General features: G+C 44.3%; 4 protein-coding genes across 4 annotated transcripts; 1 reads left to right on the top strand and 3 right to left on the bottom strand.

Annotated features, from left to right (window-relative positions):
* Nucleotides 1-985: 985 nt before the first annotated feature.
* Nucleotides 986-2,358, bottom strand: AOL_s00006g507 (uncharacterized protein; the record flags this gene model as incomplete). The annotated part of the gene is made up of 3 exons (XM_011119816.1): nucleotides 986-1,392; nucleotides 1,449-2,256; nucleotides 2,344-2,358. The coding sequence occupies 3 exons, from the start codon at nucleotides 2,356-2,358 to the stop codon at nucleotides 986-988; spliced, it is 1,230 nt and encodes a 409-aa protein (XP_011118118.1).
* A 2,555-nt stretch (nucleotides 2,359-4,913) lies between these two features.
* On the top strand, nucleotides 4,914-5,204 carry AOL_s00006g506 (uncharacterized protein; the record flags this gene model as incomplete). Its single annotated transcript, XM_011119815.1, has 1 exon — nucleotides 4,914-5,204. One exon carries the CDS (start codon nucleotides 4,914-4,916, stop codon nucleotides 5,202-5,204), a length of 291 nt encoding a protein of 96 aa, XP_011118117.1.
* A 2,855-nt stretch (nucleotides 5,205-8,059) lies between these two features.
* On the bottom strand, nucleotides 8,060-8,587 carry AOL_s00006g505 (uncharacterized protein; the record flags this gene model as incomplete). Its single annotated transcript, XM_011119814.1, has 1 exon — nucleotides 8,060-8,587. The coding sequence occupies one exon, from the start codon at nucleotides 8,585-8,587 to the stop codon at nucleotides 8,060-8,062; it is 528 nt and encodes a 175-aa protein (XP_011118116.1).
* Nucleotides 8,588-11,236: 2,649 nt separating this feature from the next.
* AOL_s00006g504 (uncharacterized protein) lies at nucleotides 11,237-11,731 on the bottom strand (the record flags this gene model as incomplete). Its single annotated transcript, XM_011119813.1, has 1 exon — nucleotides 11,237-11,731. The coding sequence occupies one exon, from the start codon at nucleotides 11,729-11,731 to the stop codon at nucleotides 11,237-11,239; it is 495 nt and encodes a 164-aa protein (XP_011118115.1).
* Between the last annotated feature and the right edge of the window lie 1,236 nt (nucleotides 11,732-12,967).

The following is a 12,967-nucleotide window of genomic DNA, read 5'->3' as shown; positions in this document are numbered from 1 at the left end:
TCGAACGCGCATGGTCTAGCGGTATATGTATTTTCCCACGCGACACAAGGGCATCACACCACATACCGCAAGAGATTCTGAACGCGAATAGATACAGCGTATCAATCAGAGCTATCTTTGGCTGCCGCCTGATTATTGAGCCATTCCCGTAGGGACGGCTCACATGAAGGGGGTTATTGCTATTGGACGATACAACGGTCGAGTTAGCCTTTTTGGGTTCAAGGACATATGATAATATAGTACCGTCTTTTACGAGCCCACGGGGACAAATAACAAGTATTTCAGGCAATAGCCGGCTTTGTTTGTCAATTGGAGACCATCAGGTTGAGTAGCCTCAGTACTGGTCGGTAGTCGCGACAATATAGCTAATTCTCAATTAAGTCAACTCGAAGTAAATAAAGTAGGGAGCCATATGCATCAATGACACCAAGGGAATTTATCAATGATAGGAAAAATTCTAGCCTCATTAATGACAGCGGTTAGGGCGCGGGATGAACAACGTATGGTTAACTTAGTTAGGGGTCCAAGAATGTGTACATGTTTCGTCAGGGCTTCTAAGAAGATGATAGTTAGAGTAAACATTAGTGCCAGCCACTGAACTGCCTACCCAGCTATTAACCTTCTTCACCGCTCAGCCAATAAGCAACTTACTAACATAACTTCAGAAGAACACACTCATCAAACTTACGGCCCCAGTTTTAAATTTTGTATAGTACGAAAGCAAGACAACCTATAAGGTTTAGGCAAGGGCAGATCATTCATTCTATAAAGTGTGCATCTTCGACTTTCTTACTTATTTATATTTTTGCGTGTACCCGGTTGTATTTCACAACGTTATTGGGATGTCTTGACAATTCACTGTTACTTAAAAGAGCTGTGTCGTGTTAACCTCACAATTTCTCCTCTTATTCAAAAAATCTGTAATACTGAAATGTAAATAGTATAGGATCCCCTTGAGAATATCCAGCTTTCGTCACTTCTAAATTCATCCTCCTTTGAGCTTCTTAGAGATCATGTTCTTGTTCGTGATAAATTGACAAGAGTGGTTGCAAGTGCCTGGTACAGTCCTATTATAACCGTGATAGCGATCGTAGGACTCCACAGTGAACAGGGAAGATACTACATGTTCGTTTATGGTAGTATATTTGAGGCCGTTAAGCTTTTCCCTAAAATCATTCACGGAGCCATGCCACGTTTGGTAGCTGGCGAATAACCCCCACAACCCTGATGCTTTTAGTGAGCGAAAAAGCGACCCATAAGCGAGGCTGATACAAGCCTCATTTGAACACCATTTGGAAACCTCGCCGTTGGAGTCCAGAAGAAGTTCGACGGTACTCCGCGCTCCCTCGGTTAAAGTTTTAACTGTTGTGTCTCGTCGCTCAATGATTATATCTACGCAATATCAGTGTTTTGTGATGCTCAAAGCAAGGAGGTGGGCTCAAAGATACCTAGCATCGGTTTCGGTATCATCTCAACAGATACATCGCGCTCTGCCCTTTTGAAATATGATCCGCATGTGCTCAAGGAACTCGAAACGTTTGAAAGCAGGGATAAAAGCTCTTCAACTTTGTTGGTGTGATTGAAAACCTTCGAGATGAACAGCCAGTCCTCGTAGCCAGGTTCCAACACACAGCTTTCCCAAGGAGCCAACCAGTTGCCTAGCCAAGGTTTAAGAACTTGTGCACAATCGTATTTGTCGCAAATGATTGCTAGCTCTTTTAGGTCGTGGAAATCAAGCGTTGTGGGGACGTCGCTGTATTGGAAATGCGTACATCTGAATAAGTTGAGGAGGCAATCCGGATTGTCGTCTTCGAGGTGTAGTGCAGTCATATCCTGTCCATTATCGTAGACAACTTTCTCAGATTTGAATGGTGAGCTAGGGTCGAGGCACTTCTCCCATATTGGCGAAATGACACGAAGGATGTGTCCTATGACGAGATATCTAATTTCAATATTTTCGTAGGAGAGCTTTACTAGGACATCTCCCGTCGAAGAAAGCACGTAGGTTTCCTTTTCAGCGCTAGAATCTATGGTGGTCAAGTACGGCGCGATCGGAGATGAATCGCTTTCCGAAGGCGTTGGGTGGCCTTCACCGTCTACTGATGATGAGTCCTGAGCGGGCGGGCGCCGGAAATTTGGGTCAACCGTATCATAAGCAGGAAATTCAGGATTCCGTTGGACAGCAGTGCTTGAGCCCTCGCCAACATCCGCTAGCGCTTCTGTTGACCTCAATTTGCCCCCCGCATTCCGTTTGCCCTAAACATAAACGTGGGCACGCCGGTTAGATATTATAATATTAATTTGGCAATAGAGAGTTACGACACGCGTTAAATAGAGACTCACCTTCTTTTTCGCCATTCTGGCCGAGTGATAGAAGTGGGTTTAGGTGCTTAGCTAGATCTATATGCAGGCTAGGTTAGTGTTCATCTTTTTAGGGTTGGTGGTTGCCATTTTATAATCAAAGAGGGGCAGTCTATCGATTGGATTCAGCGACGCTACGAGAATTAATCCAGATTATTTTCAGGCAACATTAGACCGCCAATCAAAAGTCCGTATTTGCGTTGGTCCTGAAGGATGTTGCGTTAATGTATTTTTCTGAGCGAAGTACATACGTATGCGCATATATGCATACGCGTATTTGAATACTGAATTCAAGGGGCTAAATGTTCCTATTAATCGGTCTCTTCAACTACCACCAGCATAAAAATAGGTTCTATGAAGATGTCTACTCCACCGCTGATCTAGCTGCTGACCAGCGCTGGATCACAGCAAATCAATACGACATCCTTGTATTGACGCTTTGCGCGTTGTTCACAACTGTTCTACCTCCGCTGCTATTGGTAGTGTATTTCATTCCAGTTATCTCTTGCTTCCAGGCTCGCTCCTCTCTTTCAGTATTCTTACCACCGCCTTGTGCCCCACTATCTTGCTAATGAACGGCGGCGAAGGCATATACGCCATTAGGCCGGTAGGGAATCTAGCCTCGTTAGCGGCAATGCACAGCGCTTCTATCTCTTCTCGCTCCCCATGGATCTTGAGAGGCTACTCAAATTGTAATGCCACCGCATCATCTAGCTTCTCGAAATTATGCGAGGCAATCGTGGGAGAACTTGGTAGGTTAGATACGCGTTATTGTTTGCAATAATATGGAGACACTATAAACCATGGAGGGCTTGATTTGTCTCGTCGCTAGACTCCTCAACTGTGGGCTTGATCGGTGTATACTACAGTACCCAAATCTCAAAATAATTTATCGAATGAGCTGTCACTAGACCCTCACATGAATATAATTTACGAGAGCTTAATAACTTGATTATCTCATTGCACAGTCGATTTTGTGATAAAGTCAGCGATTGGCCATATAGAATCGATAAGTTACAGATAATAGTCCCAAGTATAAGGCTCGAAGAGTCAAGATTTTAGCTAATTGGAGACTGGCGCTATGGCTAGATTATCTAGTCAGACCTGGTTTCGTACTCGGATGCCGCAAGGGTGGGTGTGCCGCTGCTTGGGGCAGACCGCAACGTTGCTCCTTTTCTCTCTTCCTTCACTGCGCAACCAATATTTCAAATTCTACTAGTCTATGAGCCAGTACTAGACAGTAGCATTGCATTGAGGAAAGTAAATCCAACAGAATCTCATTTTCTGCGAAGTACCCCGTCGTTGCAGCTCTTTAACCATGTTTCCGGGGTCGTCAGCGTACGTTGGGTCGAACAATCTCGCCGACCTAATCAGACCTTAATCCGCTTCCCCAATCTGGCAACAAAGTATTTCGAATCGTTTTCTTCAGAAAGTCTTTAGCCCGAAATCTCTAGGGATAGTCTAATTTAACTCCCTGTATTAGCGTTTGGCGTTTGGCTTTGTGGGTTCGAACTGGAAAGAAGCTAGCCCATGTTGTTCTCTATTAATTAATGTATTGCTGAAGTTGAGTTAGTTTTGACTTCAAAAGTCTCGAGCGATTGCGACTTTATAAATAGCCCACGGGGAATGTGGCCGATTTCAAGTAGCAATAATGTTTGTACAGAAATATACGTGGAGGCTAGTCTAGTTTCGTGGAGGCATACGTTTTAGCTAAGGGGAGTGGAGAATTCAATTAACGTTCAAGCCCATATGCGTTGAAAATAATAATGGTTTCGGACCTCGGCGGTCCTACGTGGGCGTTCAGATCTTCTGTGAATCGTTTACGAGACCATGTGGATCCGAATTTTAGATTTATCAGCCTGATAAGCACCTCCAAATCGGCACCTCTGATTCTTGCCTTGAAATGGTTGCAGTATACGCATGTAATATATTCATCTTTCCGAAGCGTTACAAGACTGGTAATATATATTTCTTACTAATAATATTAATACTAGGACTAATGTCGATAGTCTTTTTCCTCCACCTTATAATGAGAAGAGAGGGCATTGAAAGGAGGCAAATCATGAACTGGTTTATGCTGGCCTGGTGCCGACGCTCGTCAGAAACTCGACGCCAGCGGAGATCCGACAATTTAAAGGCGTTATGTTGTCCTCATATTAAGTTGCATTTGCAGTTGTTTAAGCGTGCTGGATCTTTCGGCTTTGAATGAGTTTCTAATTAGCCGCTTACTTCCCATTCGTAGTGACCTCAAGCAATAGGCTCTCAAGAAATAACGTTATAGAAATTAAGATTTTAGCCGAGAGGTTTTGTCCCTGCTTACCGGGATAAATCATAAGAGGATCTGCTCGCTTTAAAGTTCTTAACGTTATAACCCATATAGCTTTTAACGTTATAATAATATCATGACAGACGTACTTACCACCATGACACGACCATTTTCCAATTGTTAAGCAGGTATAAATAACATGATGTGAGCCTGTTGACTGGCAGAAAATTCCACTTCAACTTTCATAATACTCCTGTCTACACAGAGTCCTAGATCTAAACTCATCATGAAAGCTTTCAACACCTTAACCGTTATTGCAGCTTTTATCTGCCCAGTTTTTACAACACCTGTTGCTGTAGATGGCGCCGCCGTACTAGAGCCGCGAACAAACTATGAATTTTATTCTTGGGCCAGCCTAGGCTGTCCTGGTGCCGCAAACGTCAAGCGTTTTACCCAAAACAGGTGCGTGGCGTTACCCGGCGTTAGCACAAAGCTCGCGACTCCAGACGGGTCTTGCACTAGTGAGTTGCTATCCATGCTTGATGCCAGATCGGATTCTGATGATATACTTAACTAACATATATTGGGTAAGCTCGCATTTATACAAGCGCATCTTGCACTGGATCTAGCTTCGTACCAACATACAATGTATGCTACGATACCAGAAACTACAACTCAATTAGAGTCAACTGTTAGCAATTTGGTTGGTTTATGGCGTCAGTGTTGAAAGGATTTGTTGGAATCGAATGCTGGCACACTATCTATCAAAACCACATCTAAAGGAGGACACAACAGAAATATAAAGTCCGTTCTCTAAGAATTCTTAGGATAAGAGAAAATGTGGAGGGAAAATTAAGCCGCCAGATTTGACAGTGCTTGAAGAAAGCCGTTCTACGCCGCGTATTTAATTATGTTAAATGGTTCCGGGATCCCGAGGAATCGAAATGTTGTCAACATGTTTGTGTTGACGTCACCTAAGAATATCCCCTCGGAGTTCAGATATATATACTATAGATGTATTCGAATCTATCTATCATTAGGCCGGCGGTTATCTTTTAGATATTTTTCTCCTACGAGATATGCGTTAGGCGGAACCCACGAAATATGAGTTGATGAATTTGGACACTGGTTCTTGCGATTCTATCGCACGTAATTCTCTGAGTAAATCAGCTCCGAACGGTGGGATTCCTGGAAGTCCCCGAATGGCTTGCTCGGGCAAATATCACAAGATTTTACTTGCCACCTGCTGGAAAGCCCCGCACTCGGGTGACACGGAAAAGAGAGCAAGAATATACGGTGCGTTGGTGGATTCTTGCTCTCTTTTCCGTGTCACCCGAGTGCCCCGGAACCCATCGATGAGGTCCCTGGGTGCCTGTTGACCGGGATATAACATATTATGGGACCCAAAATGTGTTGGACTTCATAACACAACGGCGACAAAATGTCCGTCAAAGCTGGAAAGCCTATTCGCTTTAGTGAGCTAAGGTTGGGTTTGGGTGGATCGATAAAGTTACTTTTACCACACGACTCGATCTAAAGCTAGGTCTCGAAATACGCCCTTTCAATTAATCAGTGTTAAGAGAAGGGCTACTCTATCTCACAGAAATCATTTTCGCGCCCAACGCAGGGAGGGTTGTTTTGGTCACGGAGGAAGTTAAAGTGCGGGTGTAATTATAGTCCGACCAAACGCCCCCAGATTTCACAATTCCATGTCTCGTCTCCAGACTTACTACATATACCCGAAATGGTAGCGAGCACAATTCCTGTATATACTTATTTAGGTAGTCATAACTTTATCAATCAAAAGATCGACGTCTCCAAAATACCACGCGTCAATGTGTTGCAAAAAAGACCGTCACAAATTGATGACATAACAGGGTCGCTTCTGGTGGGCTTCCGAAAACCCAAAGAAAACTCATTGCAGCATACAATACATTGCTCTTACGCCGAGCTATGTGCAATACGAGTCAGCGTATGCCCAACCTATTTATTAACGCTACCATAAAAGGCCAGGCCAATCCATTCGCTGGGGCATCCATATGGATCCATAACAGGATCGATGCGTTTTTGGGCGGGGAGGGATATCGGATGGGAAAGAAGGAGAAACAGAAGAGAAGAACGGGAAGACCCTCTTCGAGATTAAATAAGGGATATTCTCAGACGGGATATTATGGTTGTTTTTTACTTTTTTCGGATCATCCTCCGATGTCTAAAAGACCTGAAAACCCGAAGATTGGCAGGCATCAGCAAAGTCCCCATTGTTGTCTACCGATCGCTGCAGGAGATTTTAAAGTTCCTAACATTTTCGTCCATAAATATTATTATGCATATTATATGCTCTCGGATAGTCAAAGGAGTCGCCATTAACCGGAATTTTTATCTGATTACATTATATGAGCCGATTTAATCCATAGTACGAAGTTACAGTTTGCTTCAGCCTGTAGTATCAATATACATAACTAGGCTTTCTCCATCTACCCAGACCGTTTCAGTCAGAGCGATTATAGCGTTAACTATCTAGCTAGCTACTAGTTTCGAGTTTCCCCTCGAGCATGTAAAAAGATATTTCTATCAAAGAGATACTGTATATCATTTTTTATAAAGAATCCCAGCATGGCTTTCTGAAATCATATAAGCTATTGATCACAACACACCCGAATCGAAAAAGGCTCGCAATCTTGATTGGGAGTGGCCTGTCCTTCCAAAACCTATCTTAGACTATCAAAATAGCTATTGGCGCCGTCCCATACAATACGACCTTCCAAATAGAAAAATATTGGTTGTTGATTGGTGGAAGGATGTGTTCCTATGCCCCGTCGTAGCCGGCCAAGCTGTCGGAATATGAAGGTCGACGCCACCAACAGTGGCTGACCGAACGCCTCACACGTGACCCATACGGATTCTGCATTTTCAGAGTTCGCTCGGGCAGAAAATCTCTGAAAAATTTACTAAGTCTTTCACTCGGTCCGAGCAGATTTGATAGAATAGAACAATCAAGAGTTACAACACCAACTCTCTATGCGTACTTGCACTAAATTGTTCGCACATTGGTTCTTCGAGAATATAGGTTGCCTCAAAACAATTTTTTTTTTGGAGAAGAAACTAAAGCCTACGAGGTAAGCGTGTTAAGCTCGAGGTGCGGGGATGTGGCCCGACATGCCGTAGACGCGCGACAAGCCTCACAAAAAATCACCGGAGAAGGCCGTGGAGAGCCTTGCGAACAAAAGCTTATTTCTCGGGCCGTCCACAAGAAGGCTTCTTGGCATCACGGCGGCATCACAACCGAAGCTAAAATTTATCGAAGGATTTTACCGAAGGATTTTATCAAAGGATTTTATTGAAGGATTTTCCTTGGCTATCTATGCTTGACGAGACCTAGAAACGTATGTACATATTTATATGCTAACCCGCCTCTAATTCGATTTACCCCCATCAGGCTGGAGGGGTGCAGCCTACTGTTGCCAATACCGACTTTGTGTAATATGATTGGATGGCTAAACAGTCCCAAGTCCTACACCCTGCCACGTTAAAGCTTGTGCCGGTACAGTCAGACGTATCCTTATAAAGCTTCGCACTTGCGTTCGTCATATCCGCGAAGACTATGAATTGCTTGCCCTCCGTTGGAATGCAGACTGCAGTATCGTAAGATACTTCGTGGAAGTAGCAAGAGCCGCAGATGGTGAGGCCCCAGGGACTGCACGTGAAGAAGCGAACATAGCTGGCATAACGCTTGTGTAGCTGTGCAGCTGAGGGATCAGTGGAGGGATCGGCAGTGCGGACGAGTTTAGTGCCGTCGTAGACGTAGTGACGGCGAGCGAGGGTGTTTTCTGGAGATAGGGACAGAAGCGGGTTTGCGGGGTTGGCAGAACGGTCCTCGAGGGAGACGATAGGCACAACCGCAGACTGCACTGCTGCGACTGCAGAAAGGATAACGGCCGCAAGTGAGAGAATTTGGACCATTTTGATGTTTTGTGGATTTGAAGTATGTGCACGACGAGTGAGAACAATAGCTGAAAGTTGCTTTGCAATTGATCTTCAGTAGATTTTGATATACCAAGGAAGCCTAGCCCATGAATTAAGCATCTGGATCTAGGCCTTTTATATTCCAGATCTGGAGTAGATTGAACTATTGCATAGATGATAATATGTAAACTAAAAGCTTGAACAATTAGATAATATAGAGATTAAACAATTCAAAAGCAGGCCCGGCGGCCCGGATAACTTGGTTGCGTATGAGTTCAATCTTTCTAAAGAATAGCTAGTCGTATGCATATAAACCTTATAGTTGTAGCCCGGACTCCGCGAAGCTTAAGGTTCAGACTATATATAGCCGCAGACCCTGGAAAAAGGTGTGGTAATATTTACCAACCACCCGTCGAATAAGCCGCGGCATCGAGATCTGCCCCCCACAACCATGCTCCTCCCCCGCATACCCCGCCGCCACCTGCGCGTAATCCCGATCTCGCTCTCTTGAACCTCATCACAATCATACTATCCACGTCACCTCTACTCTGGTTGGAAATCCCATTTATCGCTATTCTACCATTTAAATATAACTTTTACTAATTACACATTATTATTCTAAATCCGGTGCAATAATCTTTAAAAAACGGGTTTCAGTACTACTAAGTTATCATGCAGTTTAAGTATCTGAGACACATAAAAGAGAAGTCTAAGTTGTAGCAATAACAAAGTTAGAAATACACCGAAACAGTATTGAAATCTGTTTATAAAAATCTCAATGATTTCAGTTTTAAGCTAATCAAGGTCTGAGTGAAGGATCGGAATTTTGATCCTTGGTATACGGACGATGTTAAGATGTGTATTCTTTGCTACGGCACCCTAGGCAATACATCCCGCAGTAGCATTGAGTCTAGTTTACGAGATAAATTGGGATTGCTGGATTGTTGTATTGTTGGAAGGTCGAAGACAGCCTCCCAACACAATATCAAGTTTTCTCGTTTGCCCGTTTTACTATTGCCGAAATGGGATCGGGGTGTCCAGGGTCTCAGTTACTAAGCAAACCAAGTTCGATTCGCGATTGTCGTCTTTCTTGATTGAATATCGTCGCCCTGGCAAACAAGCGTACACTCACGCAAAATTGAGTTCACGATGTTGAATCACTCTTGTCGTCCCACAAATACCTAAAGGGAACGTCAACGTACTAGCAACGAGAATCCACGTCTTCGTTTTCCATTTCCGCCCATTGAAGGTCGTTGCGCCCGCGCGAACATCCGCGCACTTGGCCGGCACCCCGTTCGTCGGATTGTGGTCAGGTTTGAATTTCGGTAGCAGAACGGCCCGAGTGAATGAACGATTTAGTCTATTTTGTTGGATTTCCCGACAAGCATGGACCCCTGATCTAACCTCAGTAGGCTGGCTTGTACGGATTCGGCCGTTTACCTAAATCGGATGGGACCAAAAAAAGAGGCCAATCGGATGGCGTCTTCTCGACGAGAACGGGGCCAATCGTCTGCCGGTTTCCAGTAGTCTGTTCCATTGTTGCGCCAGTTGGACCGTCAACTACATTTCGACTGGCGGGCATCGTTGGACGCCAAGATAGGCCCAGCCTGGTCTCACGATAGCATCAAAAGCAATACGTCTTGACGCGGAGCCAGAACGTTAAAATCCAGGTGCAACGGAGTGTTAATTTATATTAAGGAACTATAAGTATAGCATTCAAGTCTAGAATGTGATTATTTGGGTAGACCAATGCTGCTTCACAATAACAAATCACCTAGCCCCCCGTAAGACATATTGCCCATTTAATATGATGTTTCAGTTTGACGTTACGCGAGAAATCTTAAGGGACCAATACTCTTTACAATGATGAAAACGAACCTAGGGAACATAGCAAGAGATCTTGTTAATATGAACAATATTCGCTGCGCTAGTTCTAATCAGAATATTTATGCGTTTCGATTGAATCAAGCGGCCAGTCGGCCTTCCCTGTACAAAGCCATTGATCCCGATACTATCTCCTACCGATTTATAATGCGGCAACATCTCTTTTTGGTGGATCCTCAATAGCAGTTAATCGGCTCTGCAAAAGTATGCCTAGGAGGACCCTTCAGCTTAGTTGAGCATAGTTAATACCACAATATTCATCACGCTTAGCTTGAGGCACTGTTGGGCTTCATGATATGACGTTGTCCCTCCAGGACATTCCTAGCCGTATTGACAATCTTAGTTAAATTACGCACTAAGACTAGTGAGGTTTGATCAATAGAATTGAGTTGTATTGCGACTTTAAAGACATTAACGGGAATCATGAAATGAGCGTGTAACCTCCTCTTATACCCAGACCCCTACCTACCCATATAATGTTAACGGTCATAGAAGAATAAGCGTCTTGCAAGTCCCCAGTCCTAAAACAGTGTGTTTGATAAAAAATATCAATGAAAGGAACGAAATAATACAAAGATATTGAGGTTGTTGATTTGGGCGGTCCCCAGTTTCTGGCTTCCCTGCTCGCCAGACCGGGTGTCGATGAATAGTCCTTCCAACTCGACGTAGAGTAAATATTCTAGTACGTACATCATATTTTAGTTCTCCGAGCCATTTTTAGTCCGCAAAGAATATTGATATGCTCTTACAGTATTAACATTCCTATACCTTTCGCACAGCAATAATGGTTGGATTCGAGCTATTATATTGGAGCTTATGGAAGCGATTTGCATACGCATACAATGGGTATACATCTTTGGTTTCATCGCAAAAGTGGTACTCCTCACCCCAAAACCCGGTCTCGGTGTAAACCTCCAACCTGTAGCTGTAGACGTTCGAGTCTGGGATCGGGTACAGGCAGTACTTCTTGATTCCAATATCCGTTACTGCCTGAGATGGTGTGCGTTCGATCCTACGCTCATCGACGGTCCAATTTACACGGATATAAGAATCTGCGACCCTGACATCATCAGAGGCCTTATCTTTACTTGCCGCCGTGATGGAGTTAATATCTATGCCTGCGAGATCGGAGTGCTGCAAGCCGACTTGATATTTATTTCCATCCTGACTTTGGGCTTCCTGCCAGACGTCGCTATTAGAATCTGGTTTGCTCGCAGAAAGAGCTTGGAAATCAGAGATTCTCTGGGCGGTAGCCATAACGACGCGAAGGAGTTTTTGTTATATAGGCAAAGAGTTTGATATAGATCGGATTTGGTATCTCGGGGGGTATTTCGTGGGCAGAAAACGATATCAGGGCTAAAGCTTCGCTTCTATAGGTTGCTGAGGACTTTGTTTCCTGGAAAAGATGTTGTGAGTGATGAAGATAGTTAGAGTCGAGATAGTGGCATTCGGAGGGCCTTTAAATAAACTTCAGGGAAGGAGATCATAACGCTACAAAAAAAATAATATACTATCGAGGGGTAGAAAGCTTCGAGTGAGCCTAGTATGGCTCCAGCCGCACACGGTCTCTAGCTCGAACCTGTTCGGTTTATTCCTGAGCGCGTAAATGGTCCCAACAGGCGACAGAAAACTTAGCATGCCTACGTCAATATTAATAATGGGATGTCGTGATATATCTAGAGGTTGCATGTAGGTATCCCGAGTGCGAGTATTCCTGTTTGCGGCTCTGGCGCACATGCACGGCTAAAATTGCGCAGCATCAATAATTGTATGCGAGCCCGGTCCCAAATCAGTAACCAACAGTAATCGGGCCCATCGTAGCGTCGAACGCCGATGCACGGTGCCAAATGAGCTGACTTCAAGTGCGGAAAATGTATGTATTGGAACCGGGGGGGCCAATCAAGTCGACTGAAATATGGGGCGCTGAGTCGGACTCCATCATGGATTCGGTGTACGGTGCGCACTGCGGAATAAAGCTCTAGCACGGCACGCGCTGCGGAATAGGCTGAAACTTGTGGCTTCAGCCGAAGCCCTTGATTTATAACATTATCATGTTCGGTGCAGCGGAAAATAATCAAATTCATTGGCGTATAAGGCTACAGGCAATTGACATAGGCTATCCTTGGGCATATCTGCGCCTGTCTCGACGTGTGGCCTACAATTCATCCGAATGCTCAAATTCCTGTGCCCGGCATCCCCACTAACCGTGTCGATAGTACGAAGTCGTTTCCCTACAGAGGCAAACTTCATACAATAGATATTTGAGAAGGTACCATCGATAAACAACTTATATTTTGTCTGGTCATCAAGCTCAAGTCCGCATCTACTATCATGATATCACCCCTACTCCAGCTACCTCTTGTCACAGCTGCGGATTTTAGTAATCTATTGCATCTTGTGGTTCGTGTTGTCCGGTGGCGACCCTCCTTTTTGGTGGCTGACAGTTCTTCTGTGGCAAAGCCAAGCCCCTAAAAATGACAATCCTGACTTAGT

Source organism: Orbilia oligospora (genome assembly GCF_000225545.1).
Source record: "Orbilia oligospora ATCC 24927 unplaced genomic scaffold scaffold00006, whole genome shotgun sequence".
NCBI lineage: Eukaryota > Fungi > Ascomycota > Orbiliomycetes > Orbiliales > Orbiliaceae > Orbilia > Orbilia oligospora.
This window is presented reverse-complemented; position numbering and strand designations above follow the sequence as displayed.